Source organism: Coturnix japonica, chromosome 23 (assembly GCF_001577835.2).
Source record: "Coturnix japonica isolate 7356 chromosome 23, Coturnix japonica 2.1, whole genome shotgun sequence".
NCBI classification, from domain to species: Eukaryota; Metazoa; Chordata; class Aves; order Galliformes; family Phasianidae; genus Coturnix; species Coturnix japonica.
This window is the reverse complement of record NC_029538.1, coordinates 269169-287652: the sequence shown is the minus strand read 5'-3', so window position 1 is coordinate 287652 and position 18484 is coordinate 269169. Positions and strand designations below refer to the sequence as shown.

The window sequence follows — 18484 nt, the reverse complement described above, 5'->3', positions numbered from 1 at the left end:
TATTTTCAAAGCTTTAATGCTGCCGGTGTGCCCCAACCTCTGCTAGTGAAAATATTCACCTGAAATGTATTTATCCTTCTTTACTAATTAGCAGCAAAATGACACAGAGAAACTTTATATTTTCTTCAGCAAGAACAGCCATAGAGACTTCATTTACAGAGGGCTCTGAATGATCCTATTCATGGCAAGCACTGTCTGCACCAATGGGTCCTTGTATGCATGGCAGAGCAATAGGAGAAACCCCATCACAGACAGGGCTGGAGGCTAAATCTGCAGGATTTTATGCTTGCATTTCACTTAATTCCCTACTAATTGTCAGTGTCTGTATCTGTTCTACATATCTCTGGGCAAATGATATCCTATAAGCGCACTCCGAATTTATACGTTTGAACTCACAGAAATCCATGCCTCTATGAGCACATCATGCAAGGAGGAGATTTAGGTCTGCATATATGTGCACACATACAAATGGATATGTAAGCACATACATGCAACCATATTTTCAAGCATGCATTTTCATTTGCACATACATATTCATGCATCTACTCACAGACTCCAGCTTTTATAAAGTCTTTATATAAGTGTCTTTGTGCATGCACATGTCTACACTAAGATCTGCTTGCATTCTCTATACTAATCCCTGCTCATATTCTACATCTTTACATATTTTAATCAATGTTTTTAATGTTGAATGAGCAAAGAACAGTCTGGCAGCACCACTAATGGCAGGTCCCGTTCTGCATAATCAAATAGCCCTTCTCTCTGGGAGCCCTCAGTCTGTCAAAGCACTTCTGGAGTAATACGGATTTGAATGAGGGAAGAACAGCCCTTTGGATCACAGGTGGTTTGCCACAGCGCTGCACCAACGCAATGCAAATGCAATGCATGAGTGCTCCGAGCGTGCAGCTGAAAGGTGGGCAAAGACCAATCCGTCAACATCCAGGGCTTTAGTCAGTGGAACACAGCAGTTAACAAAAAGAAAATAGATGCACTGCTTTGCGATGGACCCATCATTAAATTCATCTTACTCTAGTAGAAAATCTCCCTGCTGTTCTTCCAGAAACGAGACATTGGATTTCTGCTCTCTTGCAGCATCATCGGTCTTATCTGTGGATTAGGATTATTGGCTTCTTGTGGCTGGAACTGTATGGACCTGATCGCCCCTCTGTTAAAAATAAATCAAACTTATAATCTGTCCATCTATCCCACACTGCTTGTCTATTTATCTAACTCAGACTGTTGCGTTCTTTCTCTCTCTGCCTCTGCTCACAGCTTCATAGAGCAGTGACTGTTTCCCACAGGAAGGAATTGGCTCTGTATCCCACGCACTGCCCCTGTGCCCGCTCTCCTCTTCCTCTCCCTTCCTCCTGTGACAGAGCTCCAGCCCACAAATTAAGCAAAGGAAGCAAAGATATGCAGATGGGAGCTGGAGGTCGACAGGCTAACCCCAGCTCCCCAGGGCTGCCCTCACTGCTCCCACTGTTCCCATCCCAGATTCTCCACATACCGCATGGCTGTGGGTCCCTTTATAGCTTCCCATCCCCTTCTCGGAGCAATGGAGCCATTGTGGAGGGGCTGGCAGGGCTGGACATCCACCTCCTCCCCACCTTCGTGCAATATTTTCTCCCAGCCCTTCTCACTCACCCCTCGTTGTCGTCCCCCCCCCGGCCCCTCACACGTGTCGGGGGCTGGCCCCATGCCTCCCCGTGGAAGGGCAGGATAATACCTCAGGGCCAAGGCTCCCGTGTGCCATTCCGCATCCAACCTCCGGCAGCTCCTCAGCAGCCATGGACGGGATTTTCTCCACCTTGCCACTCTCTTTGCTGCTTCTCCTCCAGAGCTGTGGAGTCTGGGGGGCACCTCCTCAACCCAGAGGTAAGTGGGAGTTGAATGCTATGGGCTCTGTCCCCAAATTCTGGTCACCAACCTGTTGGGGACTGCAGGGTGCTGGAGGAGGAAGCAACACTCAACCAAAAAGCAGAGAGCTTCCTCCACTATTTTCCACCAGGCAGAAAGACATAGAGATGGACTCCTGCTGCCTGTTTCACTGCTTTGAAGCAAAGGTGGGAGGTTGAGCAGAGCACAGCAAAGGCAGCACCAGGTTGGCCTCGGCCCCACGGCAGCAGCTCTGGGCCCACAGTAAGTAGAATAGATGTGCCACTGACTGTGGCATTAGCTGCTGTGCATGAAGGGCACTTCCCTGATGCACTGACCATCTCTTCTGATGAACAAATATTCACTGCAGAGCCACTAAGCACTGCTGCAGTTGGCATGGACTGATGGTTGGACTTGATGATCTTAGTGATCTTTTCAACCTAAATGATTCAATGATTCTGTGAAGCCAGGAGACCGAACAGAGCACTCATTCAACCCAGCCCTACTGTGAGCAATCACCATTTCTAAAATAAACAGCGTTTCATTCTGAATTACTAGGTAGGTTTCCTGTTCTTTTAATTAATGTGGCAAGGATACCCTGAGAGAGATTTTCTGCTAAATTGATGCATGAAGTTCAGCTGCTCCTGAACAGCTTCAGGTGTGGATGTTTTTAAAACCAGAGGATTTCAGTTCAGGTTTCATTCCACTTTGAAATGAATGATGCTGAGTCAGGATGTCACCCAGAGCTGTCAGCTCTGGGTCCTGTCTGTCCTGCAGAGCCTGATGCATGCTAAATCCCAGCACTTCCATCTAATATGTTCTATTTCCCTTAAGTATGCTTCACTTTCTTAGAAAAATAAATAAGAAAGAGAGATATAAAATGTTATCACAGAGTTTCTACGCCAAAAGAAAAGATGCTGCAAAACTCCTATCTGATCCAACTGTTCCTAAGAGAAAAAAAAATTAGCTTTTTTTCACTCAAAGCAGATGTGACGTGTTAGCCACAGTGGCAAAGGGAAATCTGCGCTTTATTTGTAGAGGGGTTGATTGCAAAACCTTGCATTTTTTCTTTGCATCTCCTGTAAAATGGGCACAATCAACCCCTGCTGGAGGGATGTGCAGTGTGGACTTCCAAGTGAGTTTTTCCTTCCTCTGCAGTGAATTACAGTGACAAAGTGAAAGCCACCCCTATGGGAAAAGGTAATATTGTGTTTTAGTGGAAACTAGGGCACTTGATGGAGTAACCACTGCCCTCTTCTCTTCTGCACATCGCATCTTTCAGCCATTTCTGGGAGGCAGAAGCAGATTCAGCATTCATGTCTCCCAGGAAACTAACCTGATTATATTCTTTATGGATATATCACAGGGTGTTTATTTTCATGTGTCTAAAAGACTGAGAGCCACATTAGATTTCACACTGAGGACTGGCTCTAATACTTATGTCATAATTTAGAACAGATTTGTTGGCCCAAAAGCTCACATTTAAAAATCTGTCCACAGAAATCTCTTTTATGATATAACCTATATCATCCCTCTCTGCAGAAATCAGATCTTAAAAGAGCACTTGATGACCCTACAGAGGCAGGTTAAATGATAGAAAAAAATAAAGACCAGAATGCTATAGATCTAGTGGGGAAAATGGGTCAATTCATTCTGAAATTCATAAAAAATGTCAGTCCTTTTTATGTTTTGTTACAGCTGAACATTAGGATGGAAAACAGTGTGAAAATGAGAAATTGGAAAGAAAAAATATTAGTCAGCTGTTTGCATTGCTAATGTTTCCTATTTATGTCATTTATCTTTTAGAGTGGATATTCATGCCTTGCTATTGGCTTGTAGAGATTAACTATCAATTGCATGGTTCTACATCTCTCTATTGTGTTCTCCCTCACCAGCTCACAGACATAAAGCTGTGCTGGTCTTTGCTCTATTTCATTATTAGTGCCACTAGCTGAAAAACAGAAGACTGGATTGTGTTATGTTGGTTAGTTAGTCTGGGAGTCATGATTCGTGACTGAATCTGAACTGCTGAGTTTCATTCCTGCTTCTGGTCATGCATGACGAAGACACAAGCTCATTAATTAATACCCATGTAGCTTGCTTATACACCACAGTGAGCTCTTTTGAGACCTTCTTTGATATGGGAGTGTATATAACAAGCTTTAGTTCAGCTTAATTCCTCCTTCCATTAAGTTTCCTATAGCCATTAGCAATAGCCCAGTGTGACAAGTGGGTAACCTGGCTCCCACAAGAGCAGAGCTGCTGTAGGAGTACATATTGTCAACGGCCAAATGTGTTTTTCTTACAGAAATTTTTATGAAAGGAAAAAGAACATTTGGAAGTATTAGGTTAAACTGGTCTCCCTGGGCCTCTCTGAGACAGGGAGAGAAAGGACTGCAGCTCACAGGTCATCTAGCCTCAGCTGCCGGCTGTAAGAGGAATGATTTTATCACTCCTTGCATATTTTTCTCTTCTTTTTCTTCTCCCTCCTAATCCTTCCCAGGCACCCTGTGCAGAACCAAACCCACCGACCTGGTGTTCATCATTGACAGCTCTCGGAGCGTGCGCCCGCAAGAGTTTGAGAAAGTCAAAGTCTTCCTGTCACGGGTGATCGAGGGTCTGGACGTGGGCCCCAACTCCACACGGGTCGGGGTCATCAATTACGCCAGTGCAGTCAAGAATGAGTTCTCTCTCAAGACTCACCAAACCAAGGCCGGGCTCCTGCAGGCAGTCCGGAGGATAGAGCCACTCTCCACAGGGACCATGACTGGTTTGGCCATTCAGTTTGCCATCAGCCGGGCCTTCAGTGACACAGAGGGGGCCAGGCTGAGATCTCCCAATATCAATAAGGTAAGAATCATAGAATCATGGAATGGCTTGGGTTGGATGGGACCTCAGAGATCATCTAGTTCCAACCCCCTGCCATGGGCGGGGCTGCCTATCGCTACATCAACCATATTATCCCTTTCTTGGAAGCCCTATTTCATGTGATACCCTGTGGAATGGTTAGGAAAATCAGAAAAGGAGAAGAAATGGTTCTCTCTGTGTAGGACAGTAGTGGCTCATGCTCATTGAGACATTCATTCAGCCAGGTTTGCTAGGCATGAGCATACTTACAGCCATCTTACCCAACAAATGGTAACAAGAATGCTTCCAAGTCCAGCTTAGTGAAATGTGAGACAATCTTCTGAAAGTTTCCTTTGAAACAGGCCCTTTCAGTTCTATGTACAAAGCAAAGTGCTGTTTCTGTGTCTTTCAGTGCTCTATTAGTTTTTCATAGGCTGACTAACGCCTGTGTCTTCCATTCTGGGTATTTTCTTCACATACACATACTTTAATGGCTATTTAACATTTAAGACTGTGGTATAAAATCAGATTAATTCCACACTTGGCTGCAACAGGCATCACCACTCCTGACCCAGATTCCCCATCCAGGAAACTCAGCCTTTTAAGTATTCCCCAGATACTTCATCTTTCCCTCTGGATTTGGCCCTAAAGGCAGCCAGACCTCAGCCCAGTGACGGTCATCAGGAAAACTCTAATCTGAGCATGTGGAAAATGTTTATTATTGGCAATATGATTTTTAGCTAAACATCCTGAGCTACTCAGGCGTTTTTGTCCCATGCCAGCTCCGCTGGCTGTCTGCTATGAGACCAGACCAGAAAAATAAGCAAAGGCTTTAGCAAGCAATGAGGGCTTTCCAGCAGCTGGACAAGAGCCCAGCTGATGGAGCGAGGGAGCCTGGGATTTTTCTCCTGACTACAACATTTTTGGAACATCAGACACTTTCAGTTTTCCTCACTGACAGTAAAGCTCTAAAGAAGGCAAAACGGTACATGGAAAAGATGCTTGGGGATGGCAAGCCAAAAATATTATAACAAAAACAAACAAATAAACAAAAAATACTGCTAAAAATCCTCCAATTCCAAAAATCAGTAACCTGAAGGCTGGACTGGACTGGAATTCACAAGAAACCATTGAAAAATGAGTCCATCACCTAAAAAGATGATCCAGTTGATTGTCTTTTGTGCTCTTCCACCCTGCTGAGCTACAAGAAACATACAAATGTGAAGGAATCCAACCTCATATTGTAATTTATGATGGGATTCTCCATATTTTAACCCAATTGTCTATATTTTAACCTAAGTAAGGGTTGACACAATAGGAATAAAGCCAAGAGTTACCAAGAGTCAAAAAAATCATGCTCCAAGAAGCTTTCATGAAGTTCTGTTGGGAATCTCCTCCAGAGAAACTCCTCTGATCAGCCTTCACCATCACATCATTCCTCAAGCATAGGAGCCACCAGCTGAAAATACAACAGCAAGAGACATTTCTACCAGTGAAACCATTCCAGGCAGCCAGCGGGAAGGCTGGGCCACAGCACCCAGTGCTGGGAATGCATGGGCAGAACAGGAGCTGCAGGTGACCCCCAAGAAGGGTCATCCGTGTCCATACTCAGTGACTTTCCATCCAGAAGAAAAAAGTTATAGGAAATGTTTGTCTTGTTGGGTACTGCTTAGCCAATGAATAGGCAACTTAACTGAAACAAGAAGTGTCTGAATGATATTATCAGTTTCTACTCCTCAGAAATTCTTACCGTGCTTGAAATGAAATATATATATATGAACAAAATAGACGTTTTGCCTTCCACACAAAACAATCCCAACAGTTTGAATGCCAGACCAATGTTGTTGAATACTGAGAGGCAAAAAGGCAATTCACTCCTCTATTCTTCCAGTACACTCTTGCGAAAAAGCTCATTTCCCTTCTCACTGCACTAATTCTTGGTCAGTACCTCCAGTCCAAGGTATCTCAGTATAAGACAAAGTAAGCCCAGTAAACTCTCCCTCCTCAGGCCTTTGTTCATTTGCCTTGGCTGATGAATAGGCCACAGTAATTTCAGCTTTATACATCTCTTGCCCCTTTACACAGCAGAAATCCAGCATGACCTCATGGAAATCAGTGCTAGGATTTCCAACCATGTGGGACTGGTCAAAACATAACCAGATCATTCACTCAGTCTTGCTGTGATCTATGCAGCAAATGTCACCATAGGACGGGGGGGGGGGGGGAACAAACAAACAAACAAACAAAAAACACAAACAAACAAAACCAAAACAAACAAACAAAGAAACTATTTGTTTCTGCAGGGGCTCCAAATAACATCTCTTTATACCTCTATCAAAACTACAGGGGTTCCCACTTACTTTTATCTTTCTTCAGGGAGAACAACAAATAGATTGTCAAATTGCTGAGCAAATCGGGGGCTATTCAGCTTTCTTCCCAGTCCCCTGTCAGTGCTGTTACAACATTCATGTAATACACTGCATCAGGAGATGCTGCTGCCTCATTAGCTGCTGGATTGCCTGAGCATGGCACCATGAATTATGACCTCCCAGGGATGCCTGTGAATACTCATGTGCTTTAGCAAACGAGGCCGTTACATCCATTTTAGCCATGGGCTCGCTGATAAATTCCCAGTGCTTGATCCAGATCCTTTGTGTCTCCAAATGTTGTTCTCTCCCATTTCCAACAACGGCTCAGAAAGCACTTCTGAGCACACTGCATTTTATTATGAAAACCTTTCTGATCAGATCCAGATGTGGATGCTGTTGCCAAATGTCTCCTGGGCTATACCTGGAGCTCAGCCACTCCGATATGAAGAACCTAGGGAACTGATCAAACTAGGAGAATCACTTTCTTTAGACAGAGAAATACCAGGAGGACACAGAACATCTCTGTCCTATGACAATTGCTTCAAGAAAAAAAAGCAGTACTGGCAGAAACCTGCTCATGGGTAGTGCTCCTCGCAGAAGCCACTTGATAGAACATCTTGTTTCCTGACAGGCTTCTGGCTCCTGATAAGCTCTAATTGGCAGCCCATCCCCGTGTTGCTGCTAGTCGAGGGCTCTCCCTCCTGGCAGAAGACATGATTGCACGGCTGGCTGCTGCTTCACCTGACTGAAAGCTCTACATTTTTCCAGTTTCACCTATCTCTCATACAGAAGGAAAGCTCTGAATGGGGCAGCAGGTTACCTGAGTACTGGGAATGCCTGGGGTGCAGCATTCAGCCCCCCCACTGGTGGGGGGTGGGCAGAGGGGGAAGGAGATGCTTCACAGAATCACAGGATAAATAAGGTTTGGAAAAAATCACTAAGATCATCTAGTCCAACTGGGACCCTTGGAGACATGAGGCAGAACCACACTTCTGACCTTACAAGATGACTTTTCTCCCTGCTGCGGGTGCAAAACAGCTGTCTCACTGACCTAACCAAGCAGCTGGTAGGTCTCCCCAGTTGCAACTGCAGATGTTTTCTACATCCTGCTATTTGCTTGCAGTGTGGATTTTTGTTCTCTGCTTGCAGCTAGCTGCTCCTGCTGATTGTATTGACAGTGGTGTCACAATGAAACGATTGCAAGGAAAAGTGGCAGGAGCAGCTGATTGCTAAGGGAAGAGCATGAAGATTTTGTGACAGTGTCGCTTAGCAAAAGAATAAAGAGGAAAACAGAAAGCCTAGCAGCAGCAGCAGGGCTCCTGCAGGCTTTCCAGCAGGTTAGCGTTCCACCACCCAGGGCAGAATCCACTTCCCACCTGTACCCATTGGTATTTTAACAGTGATGTCAGTCAGTCTGCAGGATCTCACACTGATACTTGCGGTGGAATGCGGAATCAGAGATCGTGGCTAGCACTGACAAGTCATGACCTCAGGCAGACTACTTTACCTCTCTGTGCTTCATTTTCTCCATCTTGAAAAAGGGGAGAAGCCTCAGACTCATAGTCATTGGAATATTTGAGTTGGAAGGGACTTAAAGGCTCAACTCCCAGCAATGAGCAGAGACACCCACAGCTTCATCAGTGCTCAGAGCCCCTCCAACCTGACCTTGGGTTTCTGCAGGGATGGGCATCGCCACCTCTCTGGACAACCTTAATCTCCTAATGTCTCCATAACATCTCTCGCGATTTTTAGATGGACAAAGGTGCTGTAGAAGTCCCGGAGCTGTCCTTTGTGTTGTCTGAGGTTTCACGAAGAGAGATGAAGTTTGGGTGTTAGTTTGCTTACAGAGAATGTAACCTTCTCCTTAGGGCTGAAATGCACCAGATGTCCCGTAATTAAAACATGGCAATTTAACCTTTGCAGCTCAGAAAGACACAAGCCACACACTGAGAGAACAGCTTCTGTGATCTCAGAAAGAACAGGAAGAGGGGGAAGAGGTGGCATTTCCTTTCTTCTTTAACTTTAAAAATGCGAAACCTCCTTTAGTAAAGAAGTAACCCACAAGTGATAGCAGTGCGGGTGCTCATCCAGGTATGCTCCTGGTCTTGTGCAGGTGGCTATTGTTGTGACTGACGGACGTCCCCAGGATGGAGTGCAGGATGTGTCGGCGAGGGCCAGGCAGGCTGGCATTGAGATCTTTGCAATTGGAGTTGGCCGGGTAGACATGCATACGCTGCGGCAAATCGCAAGTGAGCCGCTGGATGACCACGTAGACTACGTGGAGAGCTACGGTGTGATTGAGAAGCTGACAGCCAAGTTCCGAGAGACGTTCTGTGGTAAGTCCTTGTCACACACCCCCTGGGTTCCCAGCCAAGAAGTACAGGTAGCCACAAGCAGGCTTTTCACATGGAATTTTCACGCGTGATCATCCTTCATCCATCTGCTTCTTTCTGACAAGGATTTGGGTGCACCAAAGAACAAAACATGGAGTATGGATGCTCTTCAAAGTCATCTTTCAGGACTTTGAGGTTTTCTTTAGGGAATTTTTGGTTAAAGAAGTTTCTTTAAAGAAGGCTTTGTTTGTATGAAGAGCTTGTAAACATGATCCGTGTACTTCTAAAGAACCTTGAAAACATGATCGTTAAGTAGCTGAAATCACTGCCCTTGTGTTTAAGTAGCAGGGCAGTACTGATGATCTGGCTTGCAGCTTCCCCTACCGGTATCATCTTCTGAGTTCCTATTTAAACAAGGGCTGGTTTCACTACCCTGCCACCTCTCCCTGACTGTGCCTTTATTTTTAGAAGTCCTGTGGGGTGAGAAACTCTCCTGGTTGGTGCAGTATGTGATAATTTCTGCATAATATGTAAAATGAGCCTGAATATTCTGCAATCACTTATGGAATCATTAAGGTTGGAAAAGGCCTCTAAGATCATCTAGTGCAACTGTCCACCCACCACCAATATTGCTCACTAAACCACATTCCTAAGTACCAGATCTACAAGTTTCTTGAACACACTCCTACACGAACCATTGAATGCAATGAGAAAGCTTTATTGATTTCAAATGTGTAGGAAGTGGTCTATAAATAACCACCGTGTGTTGGGAAGGGGCCTGGGGGCTTCGCACACCCATCCTGCCACAGCACAGTGTGGCAACACTTCTTAAAGGTGTGATGCACCACAGTGCCTGCAGCAAGGCACTGCAAACCAATGCATGCAGATGGACATGTAAAACTCTCTGAGACCAATTTCTTCAAGAGATGTAAAGTTTCATGATCAACTTTCAGCTTGAAAATAATGGGGGGGAGCGGTTTTCTGTCAAGGAAAACTTCATTCTCCTGTAGGAAGGAGGAAAGATTTGAATACAAAGTGAGTCATATATTATAATCAGGTGTCACTGCAGCAGAAGCTCATGAAAGAAAGGAACAAACACTACATACTAAGAGGAGCAGAGACAAAATTCAAGAAGGTAGAAGGCAGGGCATGAATATTCGTGGGAGTTTGTGTTGGCTGCCCTGGAGCCAGGAGTCAGCCAGGGACAGGGAGGCCTGACAGGGTGTTTTGAAGCTCTGGCATTGGTGTCATTCAAAAAGACAGAGGGGAAAAAAGAGTCCTTTCTGTGCCTAACTTTTCAGATGTGTAACATGCAGATGACAAAGCTCTCCCCATGGTAAAAACCCTCAGAGATGCATCTGAGAGAAGCACTGTGCTAGGGATTATTACAGCTAACGGAGAACAGCACTGCATTAACTGCCAAGTGGGTTGTTACTGTGCTATGCAAGCAGCTGCACAGAGCTGTCCTTGGAGATATACCCAAATATACACCTGCTATTGCAAAGCAGTCTGTGGCCACCAACCGCAGGAAGAACTGTGCAGCACTGTCCAACTGCTTCCCATAGTGCTCAATGGTCAGATGAAAAGGGAGACCAGTACTGATCCAGCTACTAGTTACGCTCATCAAATCTCCACAACCTCCAAAGAAATCAGCTTGAAAGCAGTGTTAGAATCAACTTCATGGTTGCAGAAATATTTGTAGAGAATGATTCTGAGAGTTGCACGTGCAAGGATAGATCTGAAGTCCAAGTGTGTTTGGGCATGAATCCCACCCAGGAACAGCAGCTGTACATGGCACTCAGGAATCATAATTGCACCATATAGCTGGAAAAAAAAAATAGGTATTGGCCAGACCAGATGGTAGTTTGGAAACCAAATCTCATCCCATATATTTGGAGAGGGAAGTACATTGTGATATGCTTGATAGGCTTTTGCCCCCAGTGAGGAGACTGCATTTAGCCCTAGTTGTGTATTGCAGTCCAGAGACTTGCCACTACTTCTCTTTGCTTCTTCTACCTCGATTACTATCTAAGAGTAATGACTTCCTGCTGCTTTGTATTGCTGCAGGGTAGGTTTAGTTATCACTAAGTGTATAGAACAAATATGATGCTTTCTTCATGCGCGGTGTATCATCTGGTTGAAAAGACTTGGCATGGTCTTTGGTTTCAGTCTGCACTTTTTCTTGCAGTGGTGTCAGACCTGTGTGCCACTGGCGACCACGACTGTGAGCAGATCTGTATCAGCACCCCGGGATCGTACAAGTGTGCTTGTAAAGAGGGCTTCACACTGAACAACGATGGGAAGACCTGTAGTGGTACGTAACGATTCCTAGTTACCTTCTTCCCCTTCTCTTATTTTGCTTAGTTACTGTCTTTTCCTTATCTTATTTTACTTCAGCTTGCAGTGGTGGGTCAGGATCTGCCCTGGACCTCGTTTTCCTGATCGATGGCTCCAAGAGCGTTCGGCCTGAGAACTTTGAGCTGGTGAAGAAATTCATCAACCAAATTGTGGAATCCCTGGAGGTGTCAGAGAAGCAGGCCCAGGTTGGTCTGGTTCAGTACTCCAGCTCTGTCAGGCAGGAGTTTCCTCTGGGACAGTTCAAGAACAAGAAGGACATCAAAGCAGCAGTCAAGAAAATGGCCTACATGGAGAAAGGCACCATGACAGGCCAGGCTCTGAAGTATCTCGTGGACAATTCCTTTTCCATTGCTAATGGAGCTAGGCCTGGGGTTCCCAAGGTGGGCATAGTCTTCACAGATGGACGGTCACAAGATTACATCACCGATGCTGCTAAGAAAGCCAAAGATTTAGGTAGGTCTAATGAATTTTTGGAGGCTCATTTCTCCCTTGGACCAGGCATTGCATCTACTCTCAGCTGTACAAAGTGTAAATATATTGAGATCTGCCCCTTTGCTGACCTCCTGCTGAACAAGTTCCCAGTCTTCTGCCATCACTGTGTTAAATGGATGCAGCCCATGCGAATAAGTTCATGAATTGCTAAATCCTTCAATTCCTTTTAGATTCAGTTTCAACAACTAGATGGGACTAAGGGCTGGCACATAATAGCAGGTCAAGTACAAGGTCATGAAATGCTGATGCTTACTAAACAGGTTGACAGGTTGTGTGAATGTTCAGCCCTTAGAAGACAAAAGGTCCTTTCAAACTGTACACATAAAAACAAGACTTCGAGCCTTATTTTCTCCTCCTCTCTTCTCCCTACACAGATATCCCCAACATCAGTTGGTAAGTGATTTCACAGAGATAAATAACAAAATACTTATAACTAGATTCCAAACATGTTCCTTGAGCTGAACGCTGAGGAAAAAAAGCTGAAAAGATCCAGAGGAAGAAAGACAGGGCAGAAAGGGGAGGGAGGGAAAGCATTACTGAAGTCTTGACTAGTATTGTCATTCAAGTAAAGAGGCAAATTGCAGTTGGGTTCAAGAGAAACAGGGTTTAAGACAAAAGTAGCAGTCAACCTCTGGTAGTAAAGCATAGTAACTGGGCCTGTGTTCTTAACTCATGGAATGGATTAGTTTTGATAGACAGTATGAGTTGAAGTATTGGAAAGCAACCCAAGTAGTTTTACTGAACATACAGGTCGCTGTTGCAGAGGGGACTTTGCTACGACAGAGGATGATGAATGGGGGCTGCAGGCTGTTTTGAAAAATTCCACTGTTTCCTTTTTGCTGTATCACTGCTTTCTTATTAGTTGGATGCATTATCCTGTCAAGGTGTTATAATGTTTGTTTGTAATGTTGTTTCTTGTATCTCCAAATCATTGTTCTTGTGGTGACAGTGGTCATTACCTTGGTAAGTCTAGTAAAACTTTGCCTGCAAAATATTTTGGAACCCCTTATGACCTGAAATAAGTCAACAATAGTAGAGAGTAAGGGAGTTTTCAACTTAACAACTATAGTGTTGCATGGAGGTGCACAAGGCAGACAGGGATGTCGAGCTGATGGGAGATTGGTGCCAACTGACAGGTTCTTATTGCTTACAGGCTTTAGGATGTTTGCTGTGGGAGTTGGTAATGCAGTGGAGGATGAGCTGAGGGAAATTGCTTCTGAACCAGTAGCTGAGCACTACTTCTACACAGCTGACTTCAGAACCATCAGCAACATTGGGAAGAAGCTGCAAATGAAAATCTGTGTTGGTGAGTGGGGGACTGGGGACAGGGGGAGGTTTACTCGCAGAGTTTACAGGACTGATGAATGCACATTGCTTTGTCTGTTCAAGAAACAGAGCCCTGAAGCAAAGCTCAAACAATTCTTGACTCTCAGATTGCAAACAGTGCCTCCAAATTTTTATTTTGCATAAGTTGATGAGCAGCAGAGTATGACCCACCATGGTGATGTTATCGGGAGATGAACTGACAAACAATGATTGTTTTGAGCACTGCATTTGATCAGATTCAAATTTTTGGGGCATGCTTTAAGCATTAGTAATAGATCTCAGTGGGAACTGGAAACCCAAGAAAGACTTGAGCCTGTCCTGGATGCAGTGAAGTGTAAGAGTCTCTAATCATTTGAGGTTAAAGGCAGAAGTGATCAGTCAGTAATTAGGAAGAATGGTATTTTTATTTCCTTCATGTTTATGACAAAGAATATGACTTGCTTTACTTCACATCTCAGTGATTCTAATTCACTTAACACATCTTCTTGATGCTCTGATCCACAGAGGAAGATCCATGTGAATGTAAATCTATTGTGAAGTTCCAGACTAAAGTAGAAGAACTCATCAATATGTTGCAACGGAAATATATCCTTTGGATGCTCTTTGTTCAGCACCCAGTGGGCTGAGTTGGGCTTTCTGGAGGGACCACCTGAGAAAGTCTGTCCATGGGGAAAAAAGGTTAGATAATGGTCGGGAAGTTGGGAAACTAGACAGTTGGGTTCTGAATGTGAAGAATTCATACACTAGAGCTCAAGATACTGCCCTGACACAAAATAAGAAATATACTGAAAGCAATAGAGCCAAAGTAGAATATGCTAAATCATCGGAGGCATTAATGAGATGCAGATATCAGGTCCGAGGTGAGTTTTTAGGCAGATGTTTAAATGATGCCAATGCCCCAATGCCAGAAGTGTGGAAGCAAGGTTCCTGTATCTGATATTGCTGCCACCTCTGCGTGCTGCAGGTCCTGTGATGCAGCCAAAATGTGAGGGCTGAGAGCAGCAGTGGTTATCACTGACCAGTGAGCAGAAAAAAAAACCAAAAACACTGGTACCTGCATGCAACTGATAAGTCATTAAAGCTCTGTAGATGCAATACTTTCATACAGTGGTAAATATCTACAATGCAAATACCTGATCTGACTGCATAAACTCCCGACAGAACTACTGAAAAGTAAGGTCTTCTACAGCACAACACTTCTGGCCATATAGCTTGTGGTCTTGGTAAAGTCAGGGGAATTGCACTGCTTAGGTCCAGTTTTTCTCCATTGGTCAAATTCCAGTGCTGAGAAACTGCTCACTGTCTCACATAACTGCTCACTGCAGATATCTCCAGTGAGGTGAGTTTGATCCCGTGTGTCTGTGGGACTGTTTTCTGTTGCAGAATCATAGAATCAATAAGGTTGGAAAAGACCTCTAAGATGATCAAGTCCAATCATTGCTCACTAAACCATAAAGGATATGTCTATAGGGAGTTCGCTGGGCTAGGACCACCTTCTGGATTCCTTCTGGATTCTGTCATATTCTGTTGCATCCACCTGAGGTATGAGGGAAGGCAGAGCTGATTGCTAATCCACTTTCCACCATCTATCAGCATTCCTGGTCAACTGGAGAGGTCTCAGATGACTGGAGACTTGCTAATGTGATGCCAATCTGTAAGAAGGGTCATAAGGAGAAGATTCTCCCTATGGGGAACTACAGGCCTGTCCGCATGATCTCAGTGCCAGGGAAGGTTATGGAGCAGATCATATTGAGTGTGATCACATGGCATGTGAGGGACAAACAAGGGATCAGGTCCAGACAGAAGCTGGAGAAGCTGACAGCCCTTGGCTTGAACAGGTACTTTCTTTGCTGGGTTCCATGCCTGGAGAGTGGTGATGAATGGAGTTACATCCAACTGGCAGCTGGTCACAGGTGGTGTTCCACACGGGTCTGTTTGGGGCTGGCCCTGTTTGATATCTTTATTGATGGTTTGGATGAGGCAATTGAGTGCGCTCTCAGTCATTTTGCAGATGACACCAACCTGGGGGAGAAGTATTGATCTGCCTGACAGAGGTACCTGGACAGGCCAGTTGCTAGGGTGAGGCCAGTGGGATGAGGTTCAGCAAGACCAAGTGTTGGTCCTGCACTTTGGTCACAACAGCCCCACACAGTGCTGCAGGGATGGGGCATAGTGGCCAAGAGCTGTGTGGAGTAGCAGGACCTGGGGATGCTGTTAACACTGCTGAACACGAGCCAGCAGATGTCCAGGGGGCTGAGGAGCTCAGTGGCATCCTGGTTGTCGGCAGCAAATGCAGCCAGCAGGAGCAGGAGGTGTCCATCCCTCTGTACAGCAGAGCACTGTACCTCAGCGCTGTGCTCAGTGCTGGGCCCCTCGCTACACTGAGGCCCTGGAGTGTGTCCAGAGAAGGGAATGGAGCTGTGAGGGGGGTCTGGAGCACAGTGCTATGGGGAGTGGCTGAGGGAGCTGGGATGGTTCTGTCTGAAAAAAAGGCTCAGGGGAGAGCTCATTGCTCTCTACAACTAACTGAAGGGAGGCTGTGGCGAGGGAAGGATCAACCTCTTCTCCCAGGTAACAGCAATAGGACTTGGAGTATAGGAAGAATTTCTTCTCAAAAAGAGTGGTGAGGTATCGGTACATGCTGTCCAGGGAAGTGGTGAAGGTGTTGGAGGAAAGGGTAGGTGTAGTACTTAGGGATGTGGTTTAGCAGGCAGTATTGGTGGTAGGTCAACAGTTGGAGTAGATGATCTTAGAGATTTTTTCCAACCTAAATGATTGTGTGATATTGCGCAAAGACTGGGAATTCTTGGAAGAGAAACAAGAAAAAGAAATGTGAATAAGATTCAAATGTCTCCTGAAGAGAGGAATTAGTGAAACATTGGAGCAACTCACAAAATGGCTAGGGAGAGACTTCATTGCTGAAAATTAGGAGAGAATATCATTTTAGAAACAATGTTTTAATTTATACACACATTTCTGTGGCCTTCTCTTTCAATCACACAGTATGTTTTCTCCTCTTTAAATCAAATTGAGTGAAATCCATGACTTACATTAAGCAAAAGGTCAGAGTAAATCAGTAGTTCTCACCCAGTGGGTTGCCACACGAAGGCACATCATGAAAAGCAATTAGTGAAAAGAGCAGAAAATTGCAAGACAGTGTAACTCTAAGAAAAGCAATGTGCTCTGCTCTTCATGCAACCCATACTGCTCAAGGTCAGGAATTCTCTCAACTGGTCAAAACACAAACCAACCATTCTTATATTTACAGTATAAATATGTATAGGTGCACATGAGTGTGTGTGCATGCATAAACATTTTCTACCTTCAGTAAAAGTTCATCAATCTGAACAGCTGTGGAAATGCTGTAGATGACGGCAGCACTCCTCTGCTACCTGCTCCCAGCAAGGCAGTTCCATTTGCTGTCTGTGCAGGGGAGATCTGAGCAATGAATCACTGATATGCACTGTCATTTTTCCCCTTAACTCTCGCTCACTGGAAGCTGTGGCAAAAAGGATTGAAGCCTTGGAGAATAAGATCATCTAGGACACCAGAACAGTACTATTTCCGTCTTTCCTGATGTAACAAAACTAGAACTCCTTCCTTTGTATGCAGGGCAGCTCAGCCACAGCACTATGGCCAGCTTGTATTTCTTTTAAAGAGTCTAGTCTACCTGTATTTGTTTAAAAGGGAAAAAGTAGAGGAGTAGAGCAGACATTGTATAACAGGCAGAGCACCGCGTGGCTGAGAGCTACACCATGCTAATGTTCACTGCATCCTATAGAGTGCATATATAAGAAAAAAATGGGGAAGATTTGTTTTTGATTTAAAGCTTAATATATATGTGTGTGTTAAAAAGTACTTGATTACTGTGAATCCTTGCTGAGTTCTTCTGCATCTTTTGTTTGTACGCATGAGGTAATTTAATTTAAAAGTCAAAGTGACTTAAAATCAATTCAGATGCTGTGTAAAAAGTCAACCAGAGCAGCTGATGGGCTTATTATTGTAAACACGAACCATTTGTCAGTTAGTAGGTGAAATATATTAATGACCTGCATCGCAGATAAGGTAAGTTAGGATGCTGCTGCTCATTGGATTTATCCATAGCTACTGTAAAATACAGAAAGACAAAATAACTCAGCCTTCTTAGCTAGCAGCTGTTCTCATGATGTTTGAGTGAAGTAGCTCCTGTCTGAGCTAGACCCATTCTGGTGATGTTCTGAGATGATACACAATCATCCTGCAGTTGTGGCTCTGCAGCACAAGGCAGTACTGCTAGCACCAGCCCAGATGTGCTCCTCAGCTCTCTGCCCTCCACACCCACAACTTGAGCTCCTACAGAGAACCCAGGGAACTGCTGCTGAAGTTGCTACCAACGGAAGCGGTGCCTGCATCACTGCAGTGACCACCAGCCCCTTCCTCAGCCCACCTCTGAGCACCTCGACAGCTAGTCAGCCCATCTCAACACCTGTCAGACATCCTTTCTTGGAGTCCCAGTGCTGGCAAGAAAAAAAAATAAAGATTAAAGCACAATGTGGGCCAGAAGCATCCCGCTGCCTGTCTGGTAGAGCTGTAGTGTGGCTGGGAGCAGAGTGAGGAGGCCATGATTACATGACACAGTGCTGTGAAGCTGAATGTGAGCACAAGGGGTTGAGTTTGGACGGAGTTTGTTTGCATTTTTGGTTTGGGTTGTTTTTTTTGTTTTGTGGGGTTTTTTTGGGGGGGGTATTTGTTTGTTTGGTTTTTGTTTTGTTTTGTTTTTTAATCAAAATATTTATACTTGAGACGATGTGAAAAGCTTTTCAGGATGACCCAGCCTGTTCAGAAATGATGCCATTGCAGATGTTTTCTGGGTAAATATTAAAAGTTTGCTAAAAACTTTTAAAA

The 18484-nt window shown here is 44.7% G+C and overlaps 1 protein-coding gene across 1 annotated transcript; it reads left to right on the top strand.

The window, feature by feature from the left end:
* Positions 1-1745: 1745 nt before the first annotated feature.
* On the top strand, positions 1746-18484 carry MATN1 (matrilin 1). The gene is made up of 8 exons (XM_015883198.1): positions 1746-1875; positions 4379-4725; positions 9205-9427; positions 11613-11738; positions 11822-12235; positions 13428-13580; positions 14105-14185; positions 17094-18484. Exons 1-8 carry the CDS (start codon positions 1788-1790, stop codon positions 17141-17143), a joined length of 1482 nt encoding a protein of 493 aa, XP_015738684.1. The 5' UTR covers positions 1746-1787; the 3' UTR covers positions 17144-18484.

Bases quoted from the DNA above. Each gene is read 5' to 3' on its own strand.
- MATN1 (XM_015883198.1), top strand. From the start codon at position 1,788: ATGGACGGGATTTTCTCCACCTTGCCACTCTCTTTGCTGCTTCTCCTC. The intron at 4,726-9,204 runs GTAAGAATCATA...GGTCTTGTGCAG, and splicing joins GATCTCCCAATATCAATAAG to GTGGCTATTGTTGTGACTGA. The intron at 13,581-14,104 runs GTGAGTGGGGGA...TCTGATCCACAG, and splicing joins GCAAATGAAAATCTGTGTTG to AGGAAGATCCATGTGAATGT.